General features: G+C 39.3%; 1 protein-coding gene across 1 annotated transcript in view; it reads right to left on the bottom strand.

Annotated features, from left to right (window-relative positions):
• The window catches only part of LOC109917082 (CLIP-associating protein 1-like), a 180,902-nt gene that overhangs the window by 36,018 nt on the left and 121,125 nt on the right, over positions 1–23,759 (bottom strand). The window contains exons 10-16 of the mRNA XM_048595633.1: positions 22,746–22,838; positions 20,571–20,716; positions 16,845–16,980; positions 15,283–15,353; positions 9,360–9,419; positions 7,536–7,613; positions 6,007–6,174 (exon numbers count right to left, since the gene is read on the bottom strand). Coding sequence (XP_048451590.1) covers positions 6,007–6,174; positions 7,536–7,613; positions 9,360–9,419; positions 15,283–15,353; positions 16,845–16,980; positions 20,571–20,716; positions 22,746–22,838 — 752 coding nt within the window. The remainder of the gene's footprint in view (positions 1–6,006; positions 6,175–7,535; positions 7,614–9,359; positions 9,420–15,282; positions 15,354–16,844; positions 16,981–20,570; positions 20,717–22,745; positions 22,839–23,759) is intronic.

Genomic DNA, 23,759 nt, shown 5'->3' on the forward strand with positions numbered 1-23,759 from the left:
CTGAGGAGTCGTGAATGGTGCTGAACATTGTGCAATCATGGGTGAACATCTCTACTTCTGACCTTACGATAAAAGGAAGGTCATTGATGAATCAGATGAAGATGGTTGGGCCTAGGACATTACCTTTGGGAACTCCGGGCCAGGAGGCCCAGATTCAAGTCCTCCCCCATCTAGAGGTGTGTCATAATATCTCTGCAGAGGTGGATTAGGAACACATCTACCTGAGGAACTCCTGCAAAGATGTACTGGACCTGAGATAGCTGACCCTCAACAACCACAACCATCTTCTTTTGTGACAGCTATGACTCCAACAAATGGAGAGGTTTCCCCTGATTCCCATCGACTCCAGCTTTGCTTGGGCTCCTTGACACCACACTTGGTCAAATGTAGCCTTGACGTCAAGGGCACTCACTCTCACCTCACCAGTGGAATTCAGCTCTTTTGTCTATGTTTAAACCAAGGTTGTAATGAGGTCAGGAGCTCAGTGTCCCTGGCGGAACCCAAATACGATGTCAGTGAACAAGCTATTACTTGGTAAATGCTTTTTGATGACACTATTGATAATACCTTCCATTATTTTACTGATGGCTGAAAGCATGTTGATGGGGTATGAATTGGCTTTGGATTTGTCCTGCTTTTCATGTACAGAAAATACCTGTGCAATTTTCCACCTTGTTGGGTAGATGCCAGTGTTGTAACTGTGCTGGAAGAACCTGGCTACAGGAGTAGCATGATCTGGAACATAAATATTCAGTACTATTTTGCTATTTTAAATTTTGTTTTGTACTTTTGATTGAGGAAAAGGACTGTTTTAAAGAAAACCAAGGATTGTGGATTGCTGCACTTTTTAAAAGAAAATTACTGACACTTATTTTAAGTGCTGTTTACAGTGCTGCTTTTCGAAGCAGTGGAGAAAGGTTACTGTAGGTGGGTCGGCTTTTCGGAATGTGTACAAATTCAGAATTGACCAGCAACAAATAGCTAAGTGGGTTGCTATGTGGTGACAAGTTGTCGATGACATACATGTTCTACTTGCCAACAACTGTGAGATTGGCTGCTCGGTAACTGAACAGCTTGTGAGTGAGAGCAATATGGTCTGAAGACTTCAGACCTCCAAAAGGAGGTGGTGCATCTCACTCTGTTTTTCCCTCTCTAACGTAAAATATACCCAAAACCAAAAGAAAGCCAGGTTATTTTCAACTAAGCAAACAAATTAAAAGTTCACACTGGATTTAGTGAACATGATCTAATAGCTATTACGAAGATATGGTTGCATGATGACAAGAACAGGGTCCACAACATTGAAAATGAATGGAAAGCTAGGCAAAGTAGAGGTGGAGCACTATTAGACAGGGATGGTATTTGTGCAATACTTGGAGATGACCTTACTTTCAGACATCAAAATGTAGAAACATTTTGGATGGAGAAATACTAGGGGAAAGAAGTCACTAGTGGTGGTGGTGTACTAACACTACCATTAATGTTGGGTGAAGTATAGAAAAAAAAAATTGGCTGCTAGTAATAAAGAGATGGAAATAAATGGTCACCTGGATGAGGCTTTCATAAAATGCTATAGTTTCTTAAAGCAGCAAGTTCTGGAACTGACCATAGGTTATATGAGGCATGGTATTGTCTAGTGTGAGAAGATTAATTAATGATCTTAGAGTAAAGGCACTCTAAGGGCAGCAACCATACTATGACTTAATTTTGTATTCAGTTTGCAAGGGAGAACAATGGCTTTAAGGATAGTAGTTTAAACTTGAATATGAGGAACTATGTGGGCACCAAGCTGGGCTAGTTGAAGTTAACAGGCATGTAGGGTAGTGGGCAGATCAACAGAGAAGATGGAAAAACATTTAAAAGAAGACACAATGGGTTGAATGACTTTGTTCTTTTCTGTAACATTGCTATGGTTCTGTGCAATATGTCAGAATACTCAATAAGTATATTCCCAACTAAAAAGAATTCAAAGGTGAGGACCTATCATCTGTGATTAACTAAATAAGTTAAGGAAAGTATCAACGATAAGGAAAAAACATATAATTGTGTAAAGGTGTGTAACAGGTCAGATGATTGGACAGGGTATAAAGAACAACAGAGAATGACTTAAAGATTAATTAGAAGAACGGAATTAGGGTATGCAAAGCTATGTAGAAATGTAAATATTGATAGCATAAGTTCCTAAAGGTATCTAGAAAAGGAAAAGAGTGAATGAGTGTTGATCTTCTAGACAGTGAGGCCTGGGAGTTAACAGGGGACAAGGAAATGGTGAATGAACGAAACAAATATTTTGCTTCTGTCTTCACTGTAGAGGGCAGAAAAGCATTGCAATAATAATTAGAATCAGATGGTGGAGAAGGAAGAGGAGAACTTGGTGAAATTACAATCACTAAGGAAGGAATATGAGAAAACTGTTAAAATGAGGGCTGATGAGTCCATGAGTTTTGATGTATTGCATCATAGGTCTCAAATTGTAGTTATGAGGTAGGAGATGCATTGGTGTTAATTTTCCAAAATGTGCTGGGTACAGTGAAGGTTCCATCAGACAGGAAAGTAACAAATACAATGCCTCCATTTGAGAATGGAAGAAGGCTGAAAACAGGAACCTATACGCCAGTTGGCTTTATGTCTTTTGTAGGGAAGGTGTTAGAATCGATCATTATTGAGGTTATAGCCGGGCATTTAGAAAATCTCAAGGTAATTAGCAAGAGTCAGTATGGTTTTGTGAAAGGGACACGACATTTATTGGAATTCTTTGAAGGAATAACATCTGCTGTGGTAAAGGGAATCTTGTAGATCTAGGCATTTGATAAGGTGCCGCATAAAAGGTTATTACATATAGGGGCTAATGGTGTTTATTTTTAAATTCACTTGTGGGACATGGGGATTGCTGGCTTGGCCAGCATTTATTCCATGTCCCTAGTTGCTCATGAGAAGATGGTAGTGAGTTGCCTTCTCAAACTGCTGCAGTTCCTGTGCAATAGGTAGACCCACAATGCTGTCAGGAGTGTGTTGCAGGATTTTGAGCCAGCAACACTGAAGGAATGGCAACATATTTTCAAATCAGGACAGTGAGTGGCTTGGTGGGTGGACCTTGCAGGCAATGATGTTCCCATGTAACTTTTGCCCTTTTCCTTTTAGAAGGAAGTGGTCTTGTGTACAGGCTAACATATTAATATTGTTAAAAGATTGGTTGCAGAAAACAGACATCATGCATAAATAGGTCTTTTTCTGATTGGCAGCATATGATGAATGCAGACCCACAAGGCTAAGTGCTGTGACCTCATCATATTACAATTTATATCATTACTTAGATGAAAGGAGTGAAAGCATGGTAGCTAAATTTGCAGATGGTACAAAGATAGACAGCAATTAACGAAACAGAATGCAGATGGGATAGACAGGCTGAGTAATTGGGCAAACTTCCAGCAAATGGGAGTATATTGTGGAAGAATGTGAAGTTGTTCATTTTGAAAGGAAGAATTCAGCATTAAGGTAAGGATGTTTTGCTTCAGCTATATTAAGAATTGGTGAGGTTATGTGTCAAATACTGTGTTTAGTTTTTGTCTCCATTCTTAAGAAAGAATATAAATGCTAGGTGACTCTGAGGAGGTTTTCTGGATGATACCTGGAACAAGTGGATTGTCTTACAGGAAAAGGTTGCACAGACTGAGCTTGTTTTCATACAAGTTTAGGAGAGTGAGTGGTGACTTGACTGAAATATATAAGATCCTGAATGGCCTTGACAATGTGGTTATAGAAAGGATGCTTTCTCTTTTGGTTGAGTCTGGAACTGGGGGGCACTGTTTAAAATAAACAGCTTCCCATTTCAGGACACAGAGGAGTGGAATATTTTTTTAATTTAGAAGATTGTCCATCTTTGAAAGTTTTGCCTTAGAAGGCAGGCAGAATTATTGAATATTTAGGGCAAGGTAGATTGATTCCCTTGTCTAATAAAAACCTAAGGTTAGTGGGCAAAGATGGGAATGTTGAATTCAAAACACAAATAGATCAACCATGACCTTTTTGTATGAAGAGGCAGGTCTGAGCATCCAACTGGCCTACTTCTGTTCATAATTCATGTATTCTTAGCCTCCTCAAATTCACAAAATTGAGTTTTGCAGTCACTAACAAATCAATGTCTGTACACTTGCAAAAAATCATCTTGCTAAGCTTTGAGAAAAGGCCTCATCTCATATCTCACAAAAAGCAGGCTCACTTCATTTTTGTAGAATTGTGGCCATTGGAAAAATAATAAAATTAGATCCATAGCAAAGGGACCCTTTGTTATTTGTTGGTGGGATGAATGTGTCATTGGCAAGGCCAGAATTTGTTGCCCATCTCTAATTTCTATTGAGATTTGGTTGAAGTCACACATACAGTGAGTTCGGAGGGAAATCCAGGTTTTTAACATAGCAGCAGTGAAGTAACAGTGATGTGGTTGCACGTCAGGAATGTGCATAGCTTAGAGTATTTGCCAAAAGAATTGAGACTTTGATAAATGTGAACCATTTTATAGTCATACAGCATGGAAACAGACCTTTCGGTCCAACCATAATCCCAAATTAAACTACTCCAACCTGCCTACGCTTGGCCCATGTCCTTCCGAACATTTCTTATTCATGTACTCATCCAAATGTCTTTTAAACGATGTAACTGTACCCACATCCACCACTCCCTCTGGAAGTTCATTCCAAATATGAACCACTCTCTGTGTAAAAAAAGTTGCCTCTCATGTCTTTCTTAAATCTTTCTCCTGTCACCTTAAAAATATGCCTCCTCGTCTTGAAATCCCCCATCCTAGGGAAAATACACCTGCCATTCAACCTTATTTACACCCCTCATGACTTTGTAAACCTCTATATGGTCACCACTCAACCTCCTACGCTCCAACGAAAAATGTCCCAGCCTATCCAGCTTCTCCTTATAACTCTAATCCTCCATTCCTGGCAACATCTTGGTAAATCTTTTAATTCTTGAAAATCTGGGCCTTGTCAGTCATAAATAATTACACTCACTCCATCCTCTGCCCTGTCACCTAGGCATTTTATCTATGATGCCCCTCCTGTCCTTGCAGCGGATGTCTTTCAACTTTGCATGCCTATTTCAGTATTTTCCAAGCACCACTGTCCCACTGAGAAACATCTATCTCACCAGATATGCACTCTTTAAATCTCTGTCCAACACAGTAGTCACTCTAGAAAGGCAGGACTTCTCCCACACTAAAATAATGAAGTTCCGTTTCCTCTTCACTCACTTTAGCCTTTTTGACCTCACCATTCTACATCCTGTCCACTCCGTTAATCCAATTATACATGCCCAAAAAAAGTTCAAGTTATTATTGTCCCATAGGTGCTGTCTCTCATTGGAGAGACACGACTGGTGGTGGGTTTAACCTGAGGGTCAGCACACCTCTAGCAAGGAATGCAGTTTTGGAAGGCAGGGCCTGCAAGATGAGCTCATCCAGTACAGGAATTGAACTGTTGGCATTACTCCAATCAGCCATCCAGTGTGAATGAAAGGAATTGATCTTAAATATGCAGTGTAATTTTAGTTGAAAACAGAGTTCTGAAGATCATATCAGACTCGGAATGTTAGCATCGTTTCTCTTTTCACAGATATGCCGAGTTTTTCTAGCACTTTCTGTTTTTAATCATAAAGTACGATGAATCTTTACAGGAGCTATGCACCATCAATCACAAAAATTCCAAACGATTTTTGTCAAGAAATTTTGTTTAAATTATGTTTTGAAAACGTATTTCACCACTACTGGGATTCAATATAAAATGCAATTTGAGCCTGTTGGTGTCATAATTCCACTGACCACACTTCCCAAGTAATGCAAAACACAATAGCAGGCCAGTAACATACTCAACCTGTGATCTTCAGCAGCAACTTATAGATAACTAAATCTGTTGGAAGTAATTCTTCATGAATAATAAAAGGATTTTGGGCTAGGCAATTATTTACTATCTGGAAAATAATTTGGGAATAATGCTTTCATACTTAAGGCTCTCTTGTGAGCTGGAAGAAGACCGATCCGAATGAGGGAGAGATGCAGCACTTGTGGAACTCTTCAGGTGAGCCTGAAAACTTTTTTGATAGGAAGGCTCCAGGGAGTTGTACAATGCATCAGCTTCTGCAGGAAAATGGTTTCGAAGACTCCAATAAGTTCTATGCAAAAAAATTAAATATCACAAGTTTTAATAGTTGGAAGGAATTTTTGGGATTCATCTATAAGCAATGTTAAATAACTTCTACCTAACTAAATTCTAACTAAATTAGGGAAAAAAAAATCAAAGTCCAACATGAAAGCTACAAATAATTAGATAAAAATACCTTATTACTTATTGTTCCAGCCAATAATTCTTCAAAAATGAACAGGCAGATTCTGATTTGTGTAATTACTTTGATTTACTTAATGTTGAGAAATAACTAAGAAATTTGTATAACTTCTACCTTTAATGGTAGTTAAAAACTAGGATTCACTGAAAACCATGACGAAAAATGAACATATCCCCTTAATCCATTTTTTTCCTGTTGTACAATTTCAGTAAGTTTTTCAGTGCGATTACACAGGCCCTGACAGCTTGTTGTACTTCACTTAAGTTGCCATTTGAGCGCATGAGTGAAGGAAACTTTCAACAAACTGTTTGTTTATAGTGAGAAAGCACAGCTGAGCTAAACATTGTTCTCAGAGAAATAAACCTTGACCGTTTTAAGCAAAAGACATTGAATAACGGAATCCTGGCTTAATGTGTTCTCTTAAACTCAGTGACAGGAGCTAATTGTGGTGCCCCAATTACTGCTTGAATGAATTAACCCAGATAGCATGGATCAGTAAACAAAATTGAGGTTTGTTATTTTCATAGCATCATAGAATCCCTACAGTGTGGAAACAGGCCCTTTGGCCCAATAAGTCCGCACCACCCCTCAGAGCATCCCATTCAGACCCATCCCTCATAACCCACCTAATCTACACATCCCTGAACACAATGGGCAATCCACCTTGCACATCTTTGGACTGTGGGAGGAAACCGAAGCACTCGGAGGAAACCCATGCAGATACGGGGAGAATGTGCAAACTCCACACAGACAGTCGCCCGAGGGTGGAATCGAACCCAGGTCCCTGGCACTGTGAGGCAGCAGGGCTAACCAAGGAGCCACCATGCCGCCGTCATTTTGTATGACTCACAACTACGTTATTGCATATTTTTTAAAAACCATTCAGAGAACCAAATAATAATGTATAAAACAATATAAAATAGTATAGCAGGAGTTTGTAACCGAATAATTAGCGTGTTCAATGTGCTGAATTGCAGTTTATTAAACAGATTTACATTTAGTAAACCAAGTGTTTGTATAACTGAATATCAGTGTAGATTATAGTTAAAGTTCTATTTTATAGTTACCTTCTCTGTGCATTACATAGGTACAAAATATTACTTCTAATTCAATAAAGGGCTGAACGTTAATCTAAAGCAGACTTAAAGTATTGTTTTAAAAATTTAATAAGCTCTGCATTAGTTCCATACTTTCTAGCCTCCTGTCTTGCTTCTGCATCAGCATCGGAAATGCCTTTCTTGATGGTCTCCACCAGAACAGTCACATGTCTAAGCAAAATATAGGAAACAATGATGTATCTATTAATATCTGAAACCAATAAATTGTGACCACTTCAGTGCTTATATATTAATATAAGGTAAAACCCACCTATATAGATTGCAATGGCTAACTAACTGGCTTACCAACACGGTATTATTCCAAATTAAAGATTGTTTATTTTTCACAATCACTGATCACGTTATTGGCTATGCTGTCAATGTAGGAATCAAGCAGAAACAGAGAGGAGAAAGCAACCAGACAGTGTGCAACTCTGAAAACTCACCTTTGTGTGCCTCATCATAGAGCAGCACTAACAAAGATATATAGTCAGGGTTGCCTGTGACTGAGATAACATACTGAACAGAAAATAATGTGGGGAGCTCAAGTGATCTCTTGACAAAAAAAAAACATATTTCTGAGACTGCAATTCATCTTTGGAGACAAATGGCATTCTAACACAAGCTGCAGTCACATGACCTGTTTAGATCAAATTAGCTGATTTCTTGAGAAAAGTTTTGTGCTTTTTAAAACTTTTCTGTTTAACTGTAAACTGGTATCATTTTACTAAAATTCAATGGGGAAATATTTATAATGTTGAATTTCCATCTCTAAATATTACTAAATATACTTTGCTCCTTTGCATTTTAACCAACTTTAGAAGCTATGGTAAAACCTGAGCCAAGTTTTGTCCATTAGCCAATCAATTATTACAAATTGCACAGTAAATTAAAATGAAACAAGGCACCAGTGTTCACGCTTTTGAGAAAACTGAGATTTTGAAGTATTGTAACTGATTACCAAAAAAGCTCATTAAATTGTAATAACACAGTGTGGAGCTGGAGGAACACAGCAGGCCAGGCAGCATCAGATGAGCAGGAAAGCTGACGTTTCAGGTCGGGACCCTTCTTCAGGCCTGGCCTGCTGTGTTCCTCCAGTTCCACACTGTGTTAACTCAAACTCCAGCATTGGCAGTTCTTACTATCTCATTAAATTGGGAATTCATTTTTGAGGTAAACCTTAGATGCAACAAAGTATGTAAATATAAAATATAGTTATGCTTATATACAACATATTCAATTGAATTATATAAATTGTCATACCCTTAACATGTTTAAGTCTGTTTGCAAATGTCAGCACATCAGCGTGGCACAGAATGAAATCTTAGTACAAGACTTAAATACCTATCACCAAGAGCTGGCCAAGTATTTCAAAAGCTGACCGAACTAACCAAGTGTTGAAGTTCACAGCTGTCATACTAGGCCTACAGGAAGTGGTGGGAACAGCAAAATCAGGAAAAGTTCTACATGACTTCTCCCTCAATAATCACAAAAATGAGGTCAAATTCTATACGACCTCACTCTCTTTGTTGCAGGTTTTAAGGAGTTCAAGGGTAGATCACCACCATCTTGTCAAACACAATTAGGGATGCACAATAAATGCTGGCTTTGCTTGCCAAGTCTATATCCCATGAGAAAAGTTACAGATGTTACAAAGCACTACATTGCTTTACTCTCAGTGTAGAGATGCAAACATAGTCAACTTTTATTTTTTTCCTACAATATTGAACACATTTATTATTTCTATGACACTTCATAATAATCATGAGAGGTTTGCAAATAGAAGACACCAACAGTTTTGGAAAAAAGATGCCCGAAGTATTAGAGTATTGATCACTTCCATCCACACTTTATTCCTCCCCCATGTTTTATAGATGAATAGATTCCACCTTTTAAATTTCTTACATATGACCTTACCTTTCCAAGGAATGTGTTTGCCATTCCTGCAGCAATAAATCTAAAAATTCATAACAGCGTCTACAAATAATAACATGGAAAAGTCAGTCATGTACAAATGAAATCTTCAATAGATTGTAAGCTGACCTCAAATTTTGGTTGGAATCTTAAAATAATAAAAATTATTTCTGTGAATAGATGCAGATAATATAAAAGGTTAACACCTGGCCATTTTAATTACCCTGTGCTAGGTAAGCACACACACAGTCAATTGCTTTCAGGGATTCTGTTTGCAAGGGCAGCAAAAGAAAACTCTAAATATGCCCATTCCTTAGAGACCAATTCTGACAAATTGAGCTTTTCCAACTTTTTTTATTCAAATAACTTATGTGGCCTTGTAAACTACAATCTCTTTCTTTTCTTGCCTTACTGCAACAATGGAGGCCAAATCTAGCAAATACAATTGACTAATGGGTCACCTATTGTATTGTCCTAAGTAGTATTAGGCAAAAAAGGTGTATTTTTAATGTCAATGCTACTGTAGCCTATGCTCATAGCAGTTTATTCTAATTAGGAAGGCTTATTGAAGGAATACATCACAACAAACAAGGTTAATATCAAAACATGCTGGGCCTCAAATATAATACTTTTCACACTCTAAAGACTGTTTGCTATTTTACTGAAAATATAAGCAAATTTGTTCATTCCTGGTCAATTATTTCCTGGCAGCTTTGAGGCAGTTCCATGATCAGAGATGAATTTTTTTCTCCTCTCTTGGACCTCCTACTGCTGTTGTAAAGATGCAAGTTTCTCTGTTACTCCTTATTCATGTAATCTCAGGTTTTCTTCGAGATCAACTTTCCTTGCTTCATCTTCTCTCTAGAATTCAAGGTTTCTCTTTATAATATTTTGTTTTGCTTACAGTTTTCCAAAAGCAATATTTTCCTGCTCATTTTCTCTCCGAAACTCTCTTTGCCTTTCCTTTGAAATCCTGATTCAATTTTTCACACTTCTTTCCTTCTCCTCTCTTTGGATATTCAGGTTTTCTTTTGATTTCTCTCTCTTTTCTGTCTTTCTGTTGCTGAATTTAGTTGTTTTATTAGCAACTGAATTCTAGCTAACTCAAACTGTGTTCAATCTGGATTCTTTTTCTCTTGCACAAGCTTCATATGTTAACCTAATATCTCAACAATTTCTGTCTTTTCAGTTGCCGCTTTTCAACCAATTTTTAAGTTTTCTGCCATGGCCTTTAACCTTTGTAAACTATTGCATATCATTCCAAGAAACATTTAAGCAACAGACATAACTACGTTACCTTTGCAATGAATACAACAAAAGCAATGGTGAAATCTTGTTCATTCAAACTCTGACAAATTTCAGTGTACTTGTCACCTGCCTGCAGTTTTGCATCCTTCAAAATACAATTTCCATAGATAACAAATAGAAGACATATGAATTCTCAGTGACTTATCTTGCAAAACATGATTTTATTTTTTTGAGAACATTATTGGAACAAACAAGCAAAAACTAACATGAACTAAACAATATTTTAAACAGGGAACTAGAATAATAAACTACAGAAAAACATCCACCATCTAACACTGAATAGAACCAAAAGCCTCAGGCCACAGTTATACTTTACATCCTGCTCCCTGTTGAATTGTAGGTTTTACAGTAACTAATCCGAGATTATTCCCAGCTGGGAACAGGGATGGGCTTGGGAGGGACTTTTGAAATATGTGCACTGTATTTTACATCTGGAAATAAAAACAAAGAGCAACCAGGGCTACGGCTAGAGTACACATACAAAAATGGCAATAAATAGGATCAAAAGGGTTCTCTTCAATGTTAGACAGCGTCCTTCTGTAATTTATTGCATTACTATTATTGTATAAGTTTGTTGTCAGATAGAACTCACCTAGAATGAAACAGACAGTCTTAAAACATAATCATCCAATGAAACCTCTCACTGAAAACAGCTCTCATTGGAATTGCAGTGTCTCAAAAGGTTTTTCTCCCATTATGAAGACTCTAATGATCCGCACAAACAGTAAAATCAGCCAATGACACTAGGTCTGCACCATTCTCTGGGGCAGTTTGGCTTATTGATTTCTGTATCAGCAGCGTCAAATAACCTCAAGAACTCTTCTCATCAAATGCAAAGGGTGAACAATAGAAAGCAATTTTGCAATCTAAATTGTTAATTCAAATTTAATTTAATGGTTTAAATTATGCAAAAAGCTGAAAACAATAAATAAAATTATCCACAATGTTATTTTGTTTTGTCATAGATAAACTCTGGGGACATCAGTTTCAAAAAGATTGGAAGAAAATTTTAAGCCAATCCATGTAGTGAGGATCATTAATGACACATTCCCCTCAAAGTACCACGAGAAGCGTTATAATGCCACACACGGATCAATCATAGAACAAGCCATAGAATCAGTGAAAATGCACTTCCGTTATCAGTCCAGTGGAACATTCCAATACATGCCATAGGGCATGGCCTGGATTTCATTGCACAATGTTGCTACACAAGGGGGAGATGAGTTGCTATGTGACAACCTGGATGATAGCCACTAAGCTTCTCAGATGATTCTACATGAGGAATGTCAGGAATAGGAGAGAAATATTGCTGCACTTCTCCAAGATCTCAGGGCCAGGGAAGAGACATGTCATTTTCAATTGTTTTGCCCAGGAATAAGGAGTCTACATAGCCATCAGTCACTCAGTTGCAAACCTTATCTGTTTTGTGCGTGCGCCTACATTGACCCACCTCCATTAGGAGGTACATCATTGGCCACATCCTCTATCATCTAAAGTGCAAAGGAAGTTGATCTATATCTCACAGGCTGAAAAGAGATGACGGCCCTGACAATAAGGGCTTCATGCTGACATACAAGTCACTGAAGCTTTTTCAAGCAATACACTGACAGGTCATTGTCAGGTATGGGAAGAATATTAAATTAACTTTTCGTCTCTGTATTCAAAAAGGAAAGGGATAATGTGGATAAAGTAAGCCAATAGGAGCAGTGTGAAATACTGGGCAAAAAAATCATAACGAGAGACCCTAAACTCTTCTGAAAAGTACTGGATCTGATCTTAAGTGCTGTAAGCTGCACAGCTATAGGCATATGCAGGAAGATGGGATTTGGAAGAGCATCTGGGTGTCTTTAGGTCGGCATGAATAAAGTAGGCCAAATGGCCCTCTTCCATGCTGCATTATTTCTATTGCTTTAGGTCCACAAGTAGACAATCTCCTTGGCATGTCATTTACATGAAGTCCAGCAGACAGTGCATGTTCAGTTATGTTGCACATGCACGTCTACAAGTTTATAATATCAACATCAATGCCATAATTGTGCCCATAAAAAAAATCATAGTTTATCACAATGTATAGTGTGCCTTGGTATGAACATGACTTCAACTGAAACTTGAGGCAGTCTGCTGACAATAATGTCCCACTGCATATGCTGACCATGGCAGATATCTACTGATGGTCTGTGGCCTTAAGGGCACTGGCCTATGGGGGGGCCTCCTAGACCTCAGCTGTTGAAACTTCTGATTTCATCAGTAGATGCAATGAAGAGCACCCATTGACCCAGGGAGTCCCTACAGAAGAACTCTCTTCCATCTCAGTCAATCCCACAAAGGATGCTACTCCTCCTCCCTCTCAATCTTTAATAGTGCCATGAGAATTGCCATCAATTGGCCAGTGGGGTACTGAGCTTTAGGACAGAGCTTCAGGCAGGTTTTCATGCACATGGGTTGTAGAATAAACCTGGCTCTCTGTGGCAATCACCGACTTTTTCAAAGACGAAGCCATGTGTTCACATTTCAGAACAACAGTAGAATGCAAGACTTGGGTGGTCTTCTCCACCATCCACACAAGATTCTGCATATTCCCTTAGCTCACCTGCCTCTCCTACTTGTCGTCTAAGATCCAACACTGCACATGGGCAGGAACTTCACACAGATATGGAAGTTGGGAGTCCCGGCGCACACCTGCATACTCCCATTCTGGAAGTCTGACTACTTGATCATTAAGAGACTGAAACTCCATCTGATTGATAAATGCTGTTCTCAGGGAGCTTTAGTGTCCACACAAATGCAGTCAACTACCCCATGTACTTGCAGGGACCACGCTCTTGCAGCCTAACTATCGCCACTTGTTTGCATTAAGTGAGTTTGTTGGTCTTTGTGAACAGGTCATTAGTCACCTCATCCTTGCATCTATGTGCTGCAGGTTGGGAAATGCCATACATGCCTCATCCCTCTGGGTGAAGCCCTGAAATGAGATGTTGGCTAAAAAACCTATGGCTGCAATAACTGTGAAGGTAACTGGCATGGGGTTCTCTCCAAAGTCATAGCTACAGGTCTTGTTGAAAGAGAGTGCATAGGTCAGCAACTAACTCCCATTCTGACATCTGAAGGTAGAGAGCCACTTTGTGAATGTGTACCGATGCACCAAGAATCTCCGACATGATTGTGGTTGAGTTCCTCCTGACTTCATTTACCTTCGGGTGGTGTCAGCTGCTAGCCTTGTGTCCTATGTTGTGCGACCAAGACTGTTTTGTGGAGAATCCTCTCCTTCACCACCTGAGGTGGCAAAAGTGAGGAGGGTGAGCCCCATAAAGAATTCACAAAATAAACTGAGTGAAGGAAGATATAACTACCTCTATTTACGTGGTCTTCATTTCTAGAGTAGCTACTCCTGGTGGGAATGCATGACATTCGGCCACACCCCGAACCCCTGCTAACCCATCGTGGACCTATCACAAAATCTGATCTCTTGGGAGCTCACACTTCCTTTGCCGCCATTTCAATGGACACATACAGAAACTCTACAACCATCCATGTCCATGAACCTCTGTCACCTTCAAGCTTCCTCCTATCAGCCTGGTCCTTATTACAAACATCCTGGAGCCTCCAATGATAATCCTTGACCATGAGTCAGTGACACTCAACCCTCGTTCCTCATTCTTGTTCTTACTGCTATCTTCTTTGAATCTTACTTCACTGACCATTACTTGTTTCAGTATTCCTCAACTTTTCCTCAAAAGCCTTTAACCCGCCCCCACCACCAGATGCACATGCCCTGACTTAAACTTGATATTGCTTTCCTTGCTGTTGACCCACCACGTGTGATAATAGTTGCCTCCCTTGGACACAGAGGGTAAGGCCTCTGCAACAAGAGACTTGTCCTGAACACCAGAGACTGGCCCCCTTCAGAATCCTCCTATCATCTATTCCCTCACATGCCAGTGCCTTGTAGTACTACCCCTTTTGAGGTTCCAATGGCTATTACCACCCTTCTGCTAACAAAACTGCAGTATCATTTCAGGATGTGACCAGCACCATCATTTTCTTCTCAATTCCTCTGCATGACTGCGACTGGACCATCCAACTTCTCCTGCTTCCCCTCCCTTTACCTCCAAGTTAGGCAAAAGTGAAACCTCATCTTGGAACTGTTGAAGAATCTCACCAGTGGCACACCATATCTGAGCTGTTGGGAAACTGGAGGTACTGGTTTTTGATGCACTGCTGACTTACCTCGAAGACAGGACTCAACTTAGTGGAGTTCCTACTTAATGCATATTAATGGAGTGGAAACGCAGTCAATTGGTTTCTGCCACTAGCGGGGGGAGATACCCACTCCTCCCAATGATATGCAGCCAACTAAACTTCCCTTAGCTAACTCGACTATTCAACTCATTTTTGACTCCAATGTAAATAAATCCTCTCCACCCAATTGGCTCTCAGCTCTTCTAGGCCTCACTAAACATCCCCTCGACTATTGATGTTTGGAAACTTATTGAAAACGTACATTACAGAAGTTGCTATTCTCAATTTCGTCTTGACTTTGATCAACTACACAATCAATAAGAACACACATTCTTTAGTAGAAACAAAAAGATGAAAAGCAAATACAGTGTTGTCTTACCGCCTCACAGCCACTGACTTTGAAGTACAATTGCTAGTTATTAAGGGAATCAACCTTGGAACGTGAGTATGCTGCATGAAGAAAATAATAAATTAATATTATTTCAATCAAGTTTAGTTGTTCTATCAAGATGTATCTCTATGTCACACTTAAAGCCACTTTTAGTCCTGAAAAGTACCCAATCGACCTCAGATTATCCAAGGGTAAGGTAACTCAAAATAATTGAGCAATAGTAAAGTTAGTTGTTTCATACTGCTTCTGCACAGCAGCAATATGAGCGATGTTCACCACTATCAAGATACTGTATTACAAGGCAAAAAGATGTTCTGCATATTATACACATGACAAATGTGGTAAATGAAACTGTGATGTGATGCATCACTAGATATGAAGGCCATATATCGCAAAGACTGAATGACAATATCAACCAGCATGCCCCTTCAGACGTTTGCTATAAGCCAGATGCTGACCATAACTAAACAGCATATGCTTGCAAAACACAAAATGTATCCAACATTAGATGGATTCTGCAATTGAAGAACATTTGCTAAATAATAGCAAATGTTTAAGAATTATGCAGACAACCAATTTAAAATAATCTGTCGGGCTAACAGCGTGTACTGGAAGCTAACTACATAGGATTCTGTTCTTCATAGACAGAAAGAGCATGCACACATATTACACCAGCTTCAACTTAAAGAAAAGGTGGCAGCCATTCTCTGGTTCATTTCACAGACCAGAGTTAACCTGCCTGATTTAAATTTAAATAAAATTTGGCAGTTAACTGTCAGTTATCATCTGATTGGTACATTCTCCATTACAACAACTCTACCAATCATTGCTGACTTTCAACAAATCAGCATTCTCTTCTCATACAATATAAAAAGCTGCTCCCATAAGAAATGAGAACAGAAGTATGCCGTTCAAGACTGCTTCATCATTCAATAGAATCGTGGCTGACTAGACATTCCTCACAATAATTTGAAGTTTCCGGCCTTTCCCCTGTAACCTTTCATTCAACTATTCATAAAGAATCTATCTATCTCAGCCTTAAATATATGCAAGGACTCTGCCCCCACAGCTCTCTGTGGCACGGAATTTCAAAGACTCTCGACACTCAGAGAAGACATTTCTCCTCATCTCAGTCTTGAATTGGCGCCCCTTTATTCTTAGATTATGCTCTCTGGTCCCCTTTACATTGGTAATGTCCTATGTGTCCTGGTGAGTACAATACTCAACATTACTCAAGTTCTGTACTACTAACTAACTATGTTTTCACAACAGTACACACTTCAAAGAAAACCTGTCAGTGAAGGACCAATTAAAAATATTATATTGAACTGATAGAGCAATCTGTCAACAATGAATCTCAGATATTCCTGAGGATATGTGAGGCTAATATATGTGAAAAGACTCATTTAATTCAGTATTGTTCATAAATAGTGCAAAAGGACTTCAGCAGTTCTTCTTTCACTGTGCACAATGAAAGAATAAGAATGAACAAACGCTAAAGAACCACGAAGACATGTTCAAAGAAAAGACGTGTTACACAATGTACTCACACGGATGATGCACCTAATTGCTGCTACTCCAGATGTTGCCATAACTTTTGCACAGTTTGGGACGAGGTTAAACAATGTAGGCACAATGGCTTCAGCACTATGATCAAATTTGTTGCCTAAATGTGTTGATAGGTGCCTGTGTAACATAATTCCAACAAGTAAATTTTGGTCAACACAAAGGCAACATATTTTTCTGTTAAATAAATCTGTAAGAAAGGAATAATGATTGAATTTGAACAGCTTGAATGCACAAAAACAACCCAAATTCTGACTGACCTGCACAACTGAATTTTCTTTAACCTAAAATAATTCTCTTCTTGTGAAATTAACATTTCAGTCACAAATAGAGGCAGATGAAATTTGAAACTTAAAAAAAGTAAAGTACTCAAGTAACTGGTGGTTCTTATCTAATTAAATTACAATACATAAATTCTATAAATTAACACATGCATCTGTATGTACATTGAAAATCACATTACTTGCCTTTCTAAAAAGAGCTGTTTAGGAAACGTTATATAAAATGGATACTTTTCTCCATCACTGACTTAGACATTTAAAGTTCTGGCAAAGATTTGCAGCTCGGGTTGTGGGTGAGGTTGGTGACTTGCTCGCTGAGCTGGCTTGTTTTTGTTCCGACGTTTTGTCACCATGCTAGGTGACATCATCAGTGAGTCCTCTGATAAAGCGATGTTGTTCTACTCCGCTTGGAATTTATTTTTTGAGGAAGGGTTACTGGACCCGAAACGTTAATTCTGTTTTCTCCTCCACAGATGCTGCCAGACCTGCTGAGCTTTTCCAGCAACTTAGTTTTTGTTGTGGAATTTATACCGTCTGGTCTGTTATAGTGAGTAGTGTCATTTCCGGTTTTGATCTGTATGGGTTTGTATATGGGGTCCAATTCTATATGTTTGTTGATTGCATTATGGGTTGAGAACCATGCCTCTAGGAATTCCTGTGCATGTCTATGGTTGGCTTGGGCTAATATGGTTACCTTGTCCCAGTTAAACTGATGGCCTTCATTGTCCAAGTGTATTGATATTAAGGAAAGTTTGTCGTGCCGTTTTGCTGCTAGCTGATGTTCATGTATTCTGATGGCTAGTTTCCTTCCTGTCTGTCCGATGCAATGTTTGTGGCAGTCATTGCATGGTATTTTTTAAACCACATTCGCTCTGCATGTTGTGGGAATGGGGTCTTTAATCCTTGTGAGTGTTGATCGTAGAGTGGCTGTAGGCTTCTGTTCCACCATGATTCTTAGTGGTCTTGTTGTCTGTTTTGATATGTTCTTCGATTGATGTGAATAAAGCTGTGACATCAAAGGATATCACATCAATCAACATTCCACTAGCCAAAGAAACAGTGGCCACATTATTAGAGGAAGCAGCAACGGAGACCAGCAGCTCCATCAGCAATGACAACATACTTAAACTACTAGACCTGTGCCTCACCACAAACTTTGTCTTTAATGGTCAAGTATACAAACAGTTCAATGGTACACCAATGGGGTCACCCTTCTCAGGACTCATTGCAGACGCAGTCATGCAAAGACTACAACACACCACCCTCCCCCGCATTCAAACTAAACTGTGGATCCGGTACATAGGCGACATATTTGTCATTATTAAATGCAACAAATTAGAAGAGACCCACCACCTCATCGACAATGTATTCGCAGGGATTAAATTCACAAGGGAAGAAGAAACCATCAATCAACTTCCGTTTCTGGACGTTGAGGTAGAATGATTGACTAACCAGGAGTTCCAAACCTCAGTATACAGAAAAGCAACCCACACTGATCAAATCCTCAACTTCCACAGCAACCACCCCAACGTCCACAAACAAAGCTGCTTTAGGACACTATTTAAATGGGCCACAACACACTGCAACACTCTGGAACTATGCAGGAAAGAGAAAAAGCACCTGTACAAAATCTTCGCTTTGAACAGATATCCCCGCAACTTCATCCACAGGTATCTACTAAACAGACAACAACAGAGGACACTGTACGCACTAACACACTGGCCACACTGCCCTACATCAAGAACATATCAGAACAGACAATAAGACTCCTAAGACCACTAGGAATCATGATAGCACACAAGCCTACAGCCACTCTACGATCAACGCTCACAGGAATTAAAGACCCCATCTCCACAACATGCAGAACCAACGTGGGTTACAAAATACCATGCAACGACTGCCACAAACATTGCATCGGACAGACAGGAAGGAAACTAGCCATCAGAATACATGAACATCAGCTAGCAGCAAAACGGCACGTCAAACTTTCCCTAGTATCAATATACTTGGACAATGAAGGCCATCAGTTTAACTGGGACAAGGTAACCATATTAGCCCAAGCCAACCATAGACATGCACAGGAATTCCTAGAGGCATGGTTCTCAACCCATAATGCAATCAACAAACATATAGAATTGGACCCCATATACAAACCCACACAGATCAAAACCGGAAATGACACTACTCACTATAACAGACCAGACAGTATAAATTCTAAGCGGAGTAGAACAACATCGCTTCATCGGAGGCCTCACTGATGATGTCACCTAGCATGGTGACGAAACATCTGAACAAAAACAAGCCAGCTCGGTGAGCAAGTCAACAACCTCACTGACTTACACAACTTAATTTTTTAAGCAAGGGTTCTAATAAATATGCTTAATTTCAAAGTTAGTTGATCAAAATTCAAGCATTCTATTCAAAGATATTTACGTACTAAGGGAGTGAGTCCCTCCCTGTGATGAACCTATTTCCCATTTTTCAAATCTCTTCTCTCTTATGGCGGAAATATTTTACTTTCCAACTCGTTAAATGCAAATAAATTCAACAAGTACTAAACTATTTCAAAATCATTGTAACATCAACATCATTGCAGTGAGCCAGAACATACTGTAGCATCTGCCCTTAGTGTGGTAGCATTGTGGTCACTAGACTAGGGACCCAGAACCCCATGCTGACGTTCTGGGGACATGGGTTCGAATCCCATCTTGGTAGATCGTGAAATCAGACTTCAATTTAAATAAAAGGTTGACTTGCCACCACACCCTTCAGCAGAAAAAAAAGCCCACAAACTTTCCAAAAGTAAGCTCATGATGGTGCAGCAAGCTAAGTAAGTCTAGGGCCCTTTTGAACAAAACAACCAACACTTCACTGAACAGATTTTAGAACTAGGGATTAAATAGGAAGGCCAGAAAAGGAAGGTGAAGTAAAGAAGGATTTAAGGTCAACGCAGATAATGAAAGAGAAATAAAGTTTAAGAAAGACCGAATTGAGAGTGTAAAAAGAAATGAATTTTTTTTTTGTGCTTTGAAAACATCTCCCAAAAAATCAAAACCCAATGGAATAAGTTTCCCCACATATGACAGTTAATTTTTGGCACCAGAGAGAATAACTGATAGTCGTTAACACTAAGCATGTTGTGAAAGGGTGTTTACGCTTATAAAAGGCAATATTAACTTGCTGGGGTGAGTTGATAGAAATACAGCCACAGGCCTTGCCATATTTTGATAGACTACTCATGCTCCAACAACTGCTGCTTTACAGGTCCTAACTGTCACAGAGGTAATTTGGGCTTCTCCAAATAAATGTTTGCATTTGTAATGCAGGCATGGTAAAGAAAGCAATTTCACAGCATATTCTTATTGTAACAATTCAAAGATACTTTAAAATATACCCAACAGGTTGAAGTGAACTTCCAACAATACTTACGCTACAGTAATGCAAGCTTCTCTGACAACCTGTGAGCGGAGATCTCTAGCAGACAATTTAAAAGCTCCTTCCAATAATCTTAAGTGTTGAAAAAAGCAATCATATTCTGTAGCTCCAGCAATCAGGAGTGATCTAATCTTCTTGAGCTAGAGAAAAAGGAAAAGTTTTCAATTGCCTGTGCGCTCATTTTCCTAGTGTGTTTAACAGTTAAATAGCAGAATTGGATAGATCAAGATGACTACAAATTTAATTCTTGATTTGGCTAAAGTAACTGATTATTATAATCTGCATGGGGTTCCACAACTGGGTCTTGACTTTGAATTAAAGTGGGGATTAAAAGTTATGCTTCAGAACTAATCATGCCCCGAGTTATGTTGTTCCAGTACAACACACACATCCGTTATGTATGTAGTTGGGAGTGTGTTGCCTCTTTAAGAGAGCAGGTCAGGTGACCTGGAGGCAGGAGCTAGGGACGTGGTCTAAAACCGACTGGATCTGAGAGGACACACTATAAAGCCTGATGTGTTCATCCAGCTCTACACCTTGTTATCTCACTATAAAGTATTCCTAGTTCAAGTTTACCCTCCATCTACCTCGTATTCTATTTGTGGTTTGACACATAATAGCATCTACCCTGCAAAGTAGAAAATTGCCTGGTATGCTGAGTCCACAAAAGCAGTACAAATCCAACCTGGCCAGTATTGCCTGATCAGACCATTCTTTATAATCGCCAAAGTGATGGACGGGGTTGTAAACTGTTCTATCAAGCAGCACTTGTACAATAATAACTTGCAAAACAACATTCAGTTTGGGTTCCGCCAGGGCCACTCATCTGCTGACATCATGACAGCATTGGTTCAAAAATGGACAAACCAGCTGAACTCCAGATGTGGGGTGAGAGTGACTACCCTTGACATCATGCCAGCTTTTAACTGAGTATGGCATCGAGGTACCCTAGCAAAATTGGAGTCAGCTGCAATCAGGAAGAAATCCCACCACTGGTTACAGTCATACCTAGCACAAAGGAAGATTGTGGTTGTTGGAGATCAGCATCCAGGCTTGAGCTCCAAAGTGGCAAGAAACAGTTGCACCTCAAGCACCAAGCAACGAACATTTCCAGCAAGAGAGAATCTAACCAACTTTCTTTAATATTCAATAGCATTACTATCACAGATTTTAAAACAAATTTCTCAAGAGATGTGTGTCATAGCTAGCCACCATTTATTGCCAAAACCTAATTGCCCTTGAGAAGGTAGTGGTGAGTTACCATCTTGAATGATTTCAGTTCCTGGGCGAATCTCTGACAACCAAAATTCATAGTGCAATCAGAAACTAAACTTGATCGACCATACAAATACTGCAACTTCAAGAGCAGGACAGAGGTGAGAAATTATGTGCCTTATCCTGTCTTCCCAGTGCCCGTCCACATCTACATGAAACAAGTCAGGAATGTGAATGAATACTTTCACTTGCCCAAATGAATGCCAACAACAGTCAAGAGGTTTGACACCATCCAGGACAGAACTGCCTGCTTGACTGGAACCACATCCACAACATTTGACATTCACTTCCTCCATCACAAGTGCATTTTGATCATGCATGACAGGAATTCACCTAAGCTCCTTAGATAGCACCATCCAAATCCATGACCTCTGCCACCTAGAAGGATTAAAGCGACAGATAATTGGGAACACCATCACCTGCATGTCCCCTCCAAGTCACACATCATCCGGACCTGGAACTATATTTTCGCTTCTTCGCTGTCACTTGGTCAAAGTCCTGGAACTCCTTCCCTAACCGGACTGTAGGTGCCTACACTCCATGAATTATAGTGGCTCAAGGCAGCAGCACCTTTTCAAGGTTAACTGGAGTTGGCAATGAAAAGACGCTTATATACCATGAATAAATAAAAATAATGACATTATAGCACCCAAATGATAAAATTATAGTCTTGCAATTCTGAGATCACAGTCAAAATATGCTTGCTTAAGGCAAATAATAAGCCCACAAAGATGAACAATATTGTGAAATCACACAGACGCAGTCAGTTCTTCTTTCCAGCAGTTGTCTTTAACACAATCAATATTTTCATTGTGACCTTTAGCAGTGTGCAAGGAATTTTTTTTGCATGTCAGCATAAAAATTATCCTACACACATGAACTGACACAACTTACTGCATTGGCTCGCTGATCCCAGTCATGCTTATCATCAGACAGAATTTCTCTTATTTTATTGAGAGTTTCTTCAAGTTCTCTATTGGAAAAAATCTGAAAGACATAAGTTGCAAAGGGAAAGCATTTCAGAAAAAGCACTATTTTTATTGAGAGATTTGCCTCACAAAACATACATCTTCTTGCATCAAAACCATTGGTAACAATTACAACACTGACCACACCAAAATTATTCACTCCAAATATTTTATTATAATAGTGAATACTCAGGATTTAGGCTCAGGGAAATGCTTACAATTCACTCATTGTCTCTCAAGACATATTTGGTATATAGTCTTTCTATAGAAGGTGGTAGCTATGACAGCATATGACAACTTGGATTGTATCTAAATATGTACTATGATTGCAAGATATTTGGAGGACTCTGAGTCTGAATTTAACTTGTGAACAGAGTGCCTGTAGCTATAGCTATTTGGCTCAGAGTTGCTGACCAGGAGTCTGAGTTACAGATATTGTGAGTCACCAAAGAATGGGACAATAACAAGGACACTTTGTTCTAGCAGCAGTCAAACCCCTTACATCAAGTATGATTTTCATTAATTTATAGTCAAGGGTGTATGACTGCAAATCAGGGAAGTACAGAAATCAGTATGTGAGGCTGGAAGAACCTTAGCCTTGGACTTTGATCTACAGGTTCAAGGTTCTTGTTAACTATGTAGATGTGAACAGGGACTGCAGGGTGGATTAACAACAAACAACGGCACCACGATATAGGACATCATTCAAGTCGGGGGCAGGGGTATTGAAAAGGGATAATGTAGTTCGACGAAACAAATGTAGTCAGAGGAATAGATACTGTTCTGTCTCGTCATGATGCGGAGCTCCAAAGGGTGTCCTGACTGCTCGGTGTTATGGTGAAAGGCAATTCCTCATGGCTGAAGGAGAACTTGCACTGGGAGAAGAATCCAGTTGTTGTAGTCAATGGGGGAGAATTAGAAATACAGATCGACTGAGAGA

Source organism: Rhincodon typus, chromosome 4 (genome assembly GCF_021869965.1).
Source record: "Rhincodon typus isolate 14 chromosome 4, sRhiTyp1.1, whole genome shotgun sequence".
NCBI lineage: Eukaryota > Metazoa > Chordata > Chondrichthyes > Orectolobiformes > Rhincodontidae > Rhincodon > Rhincodon typus.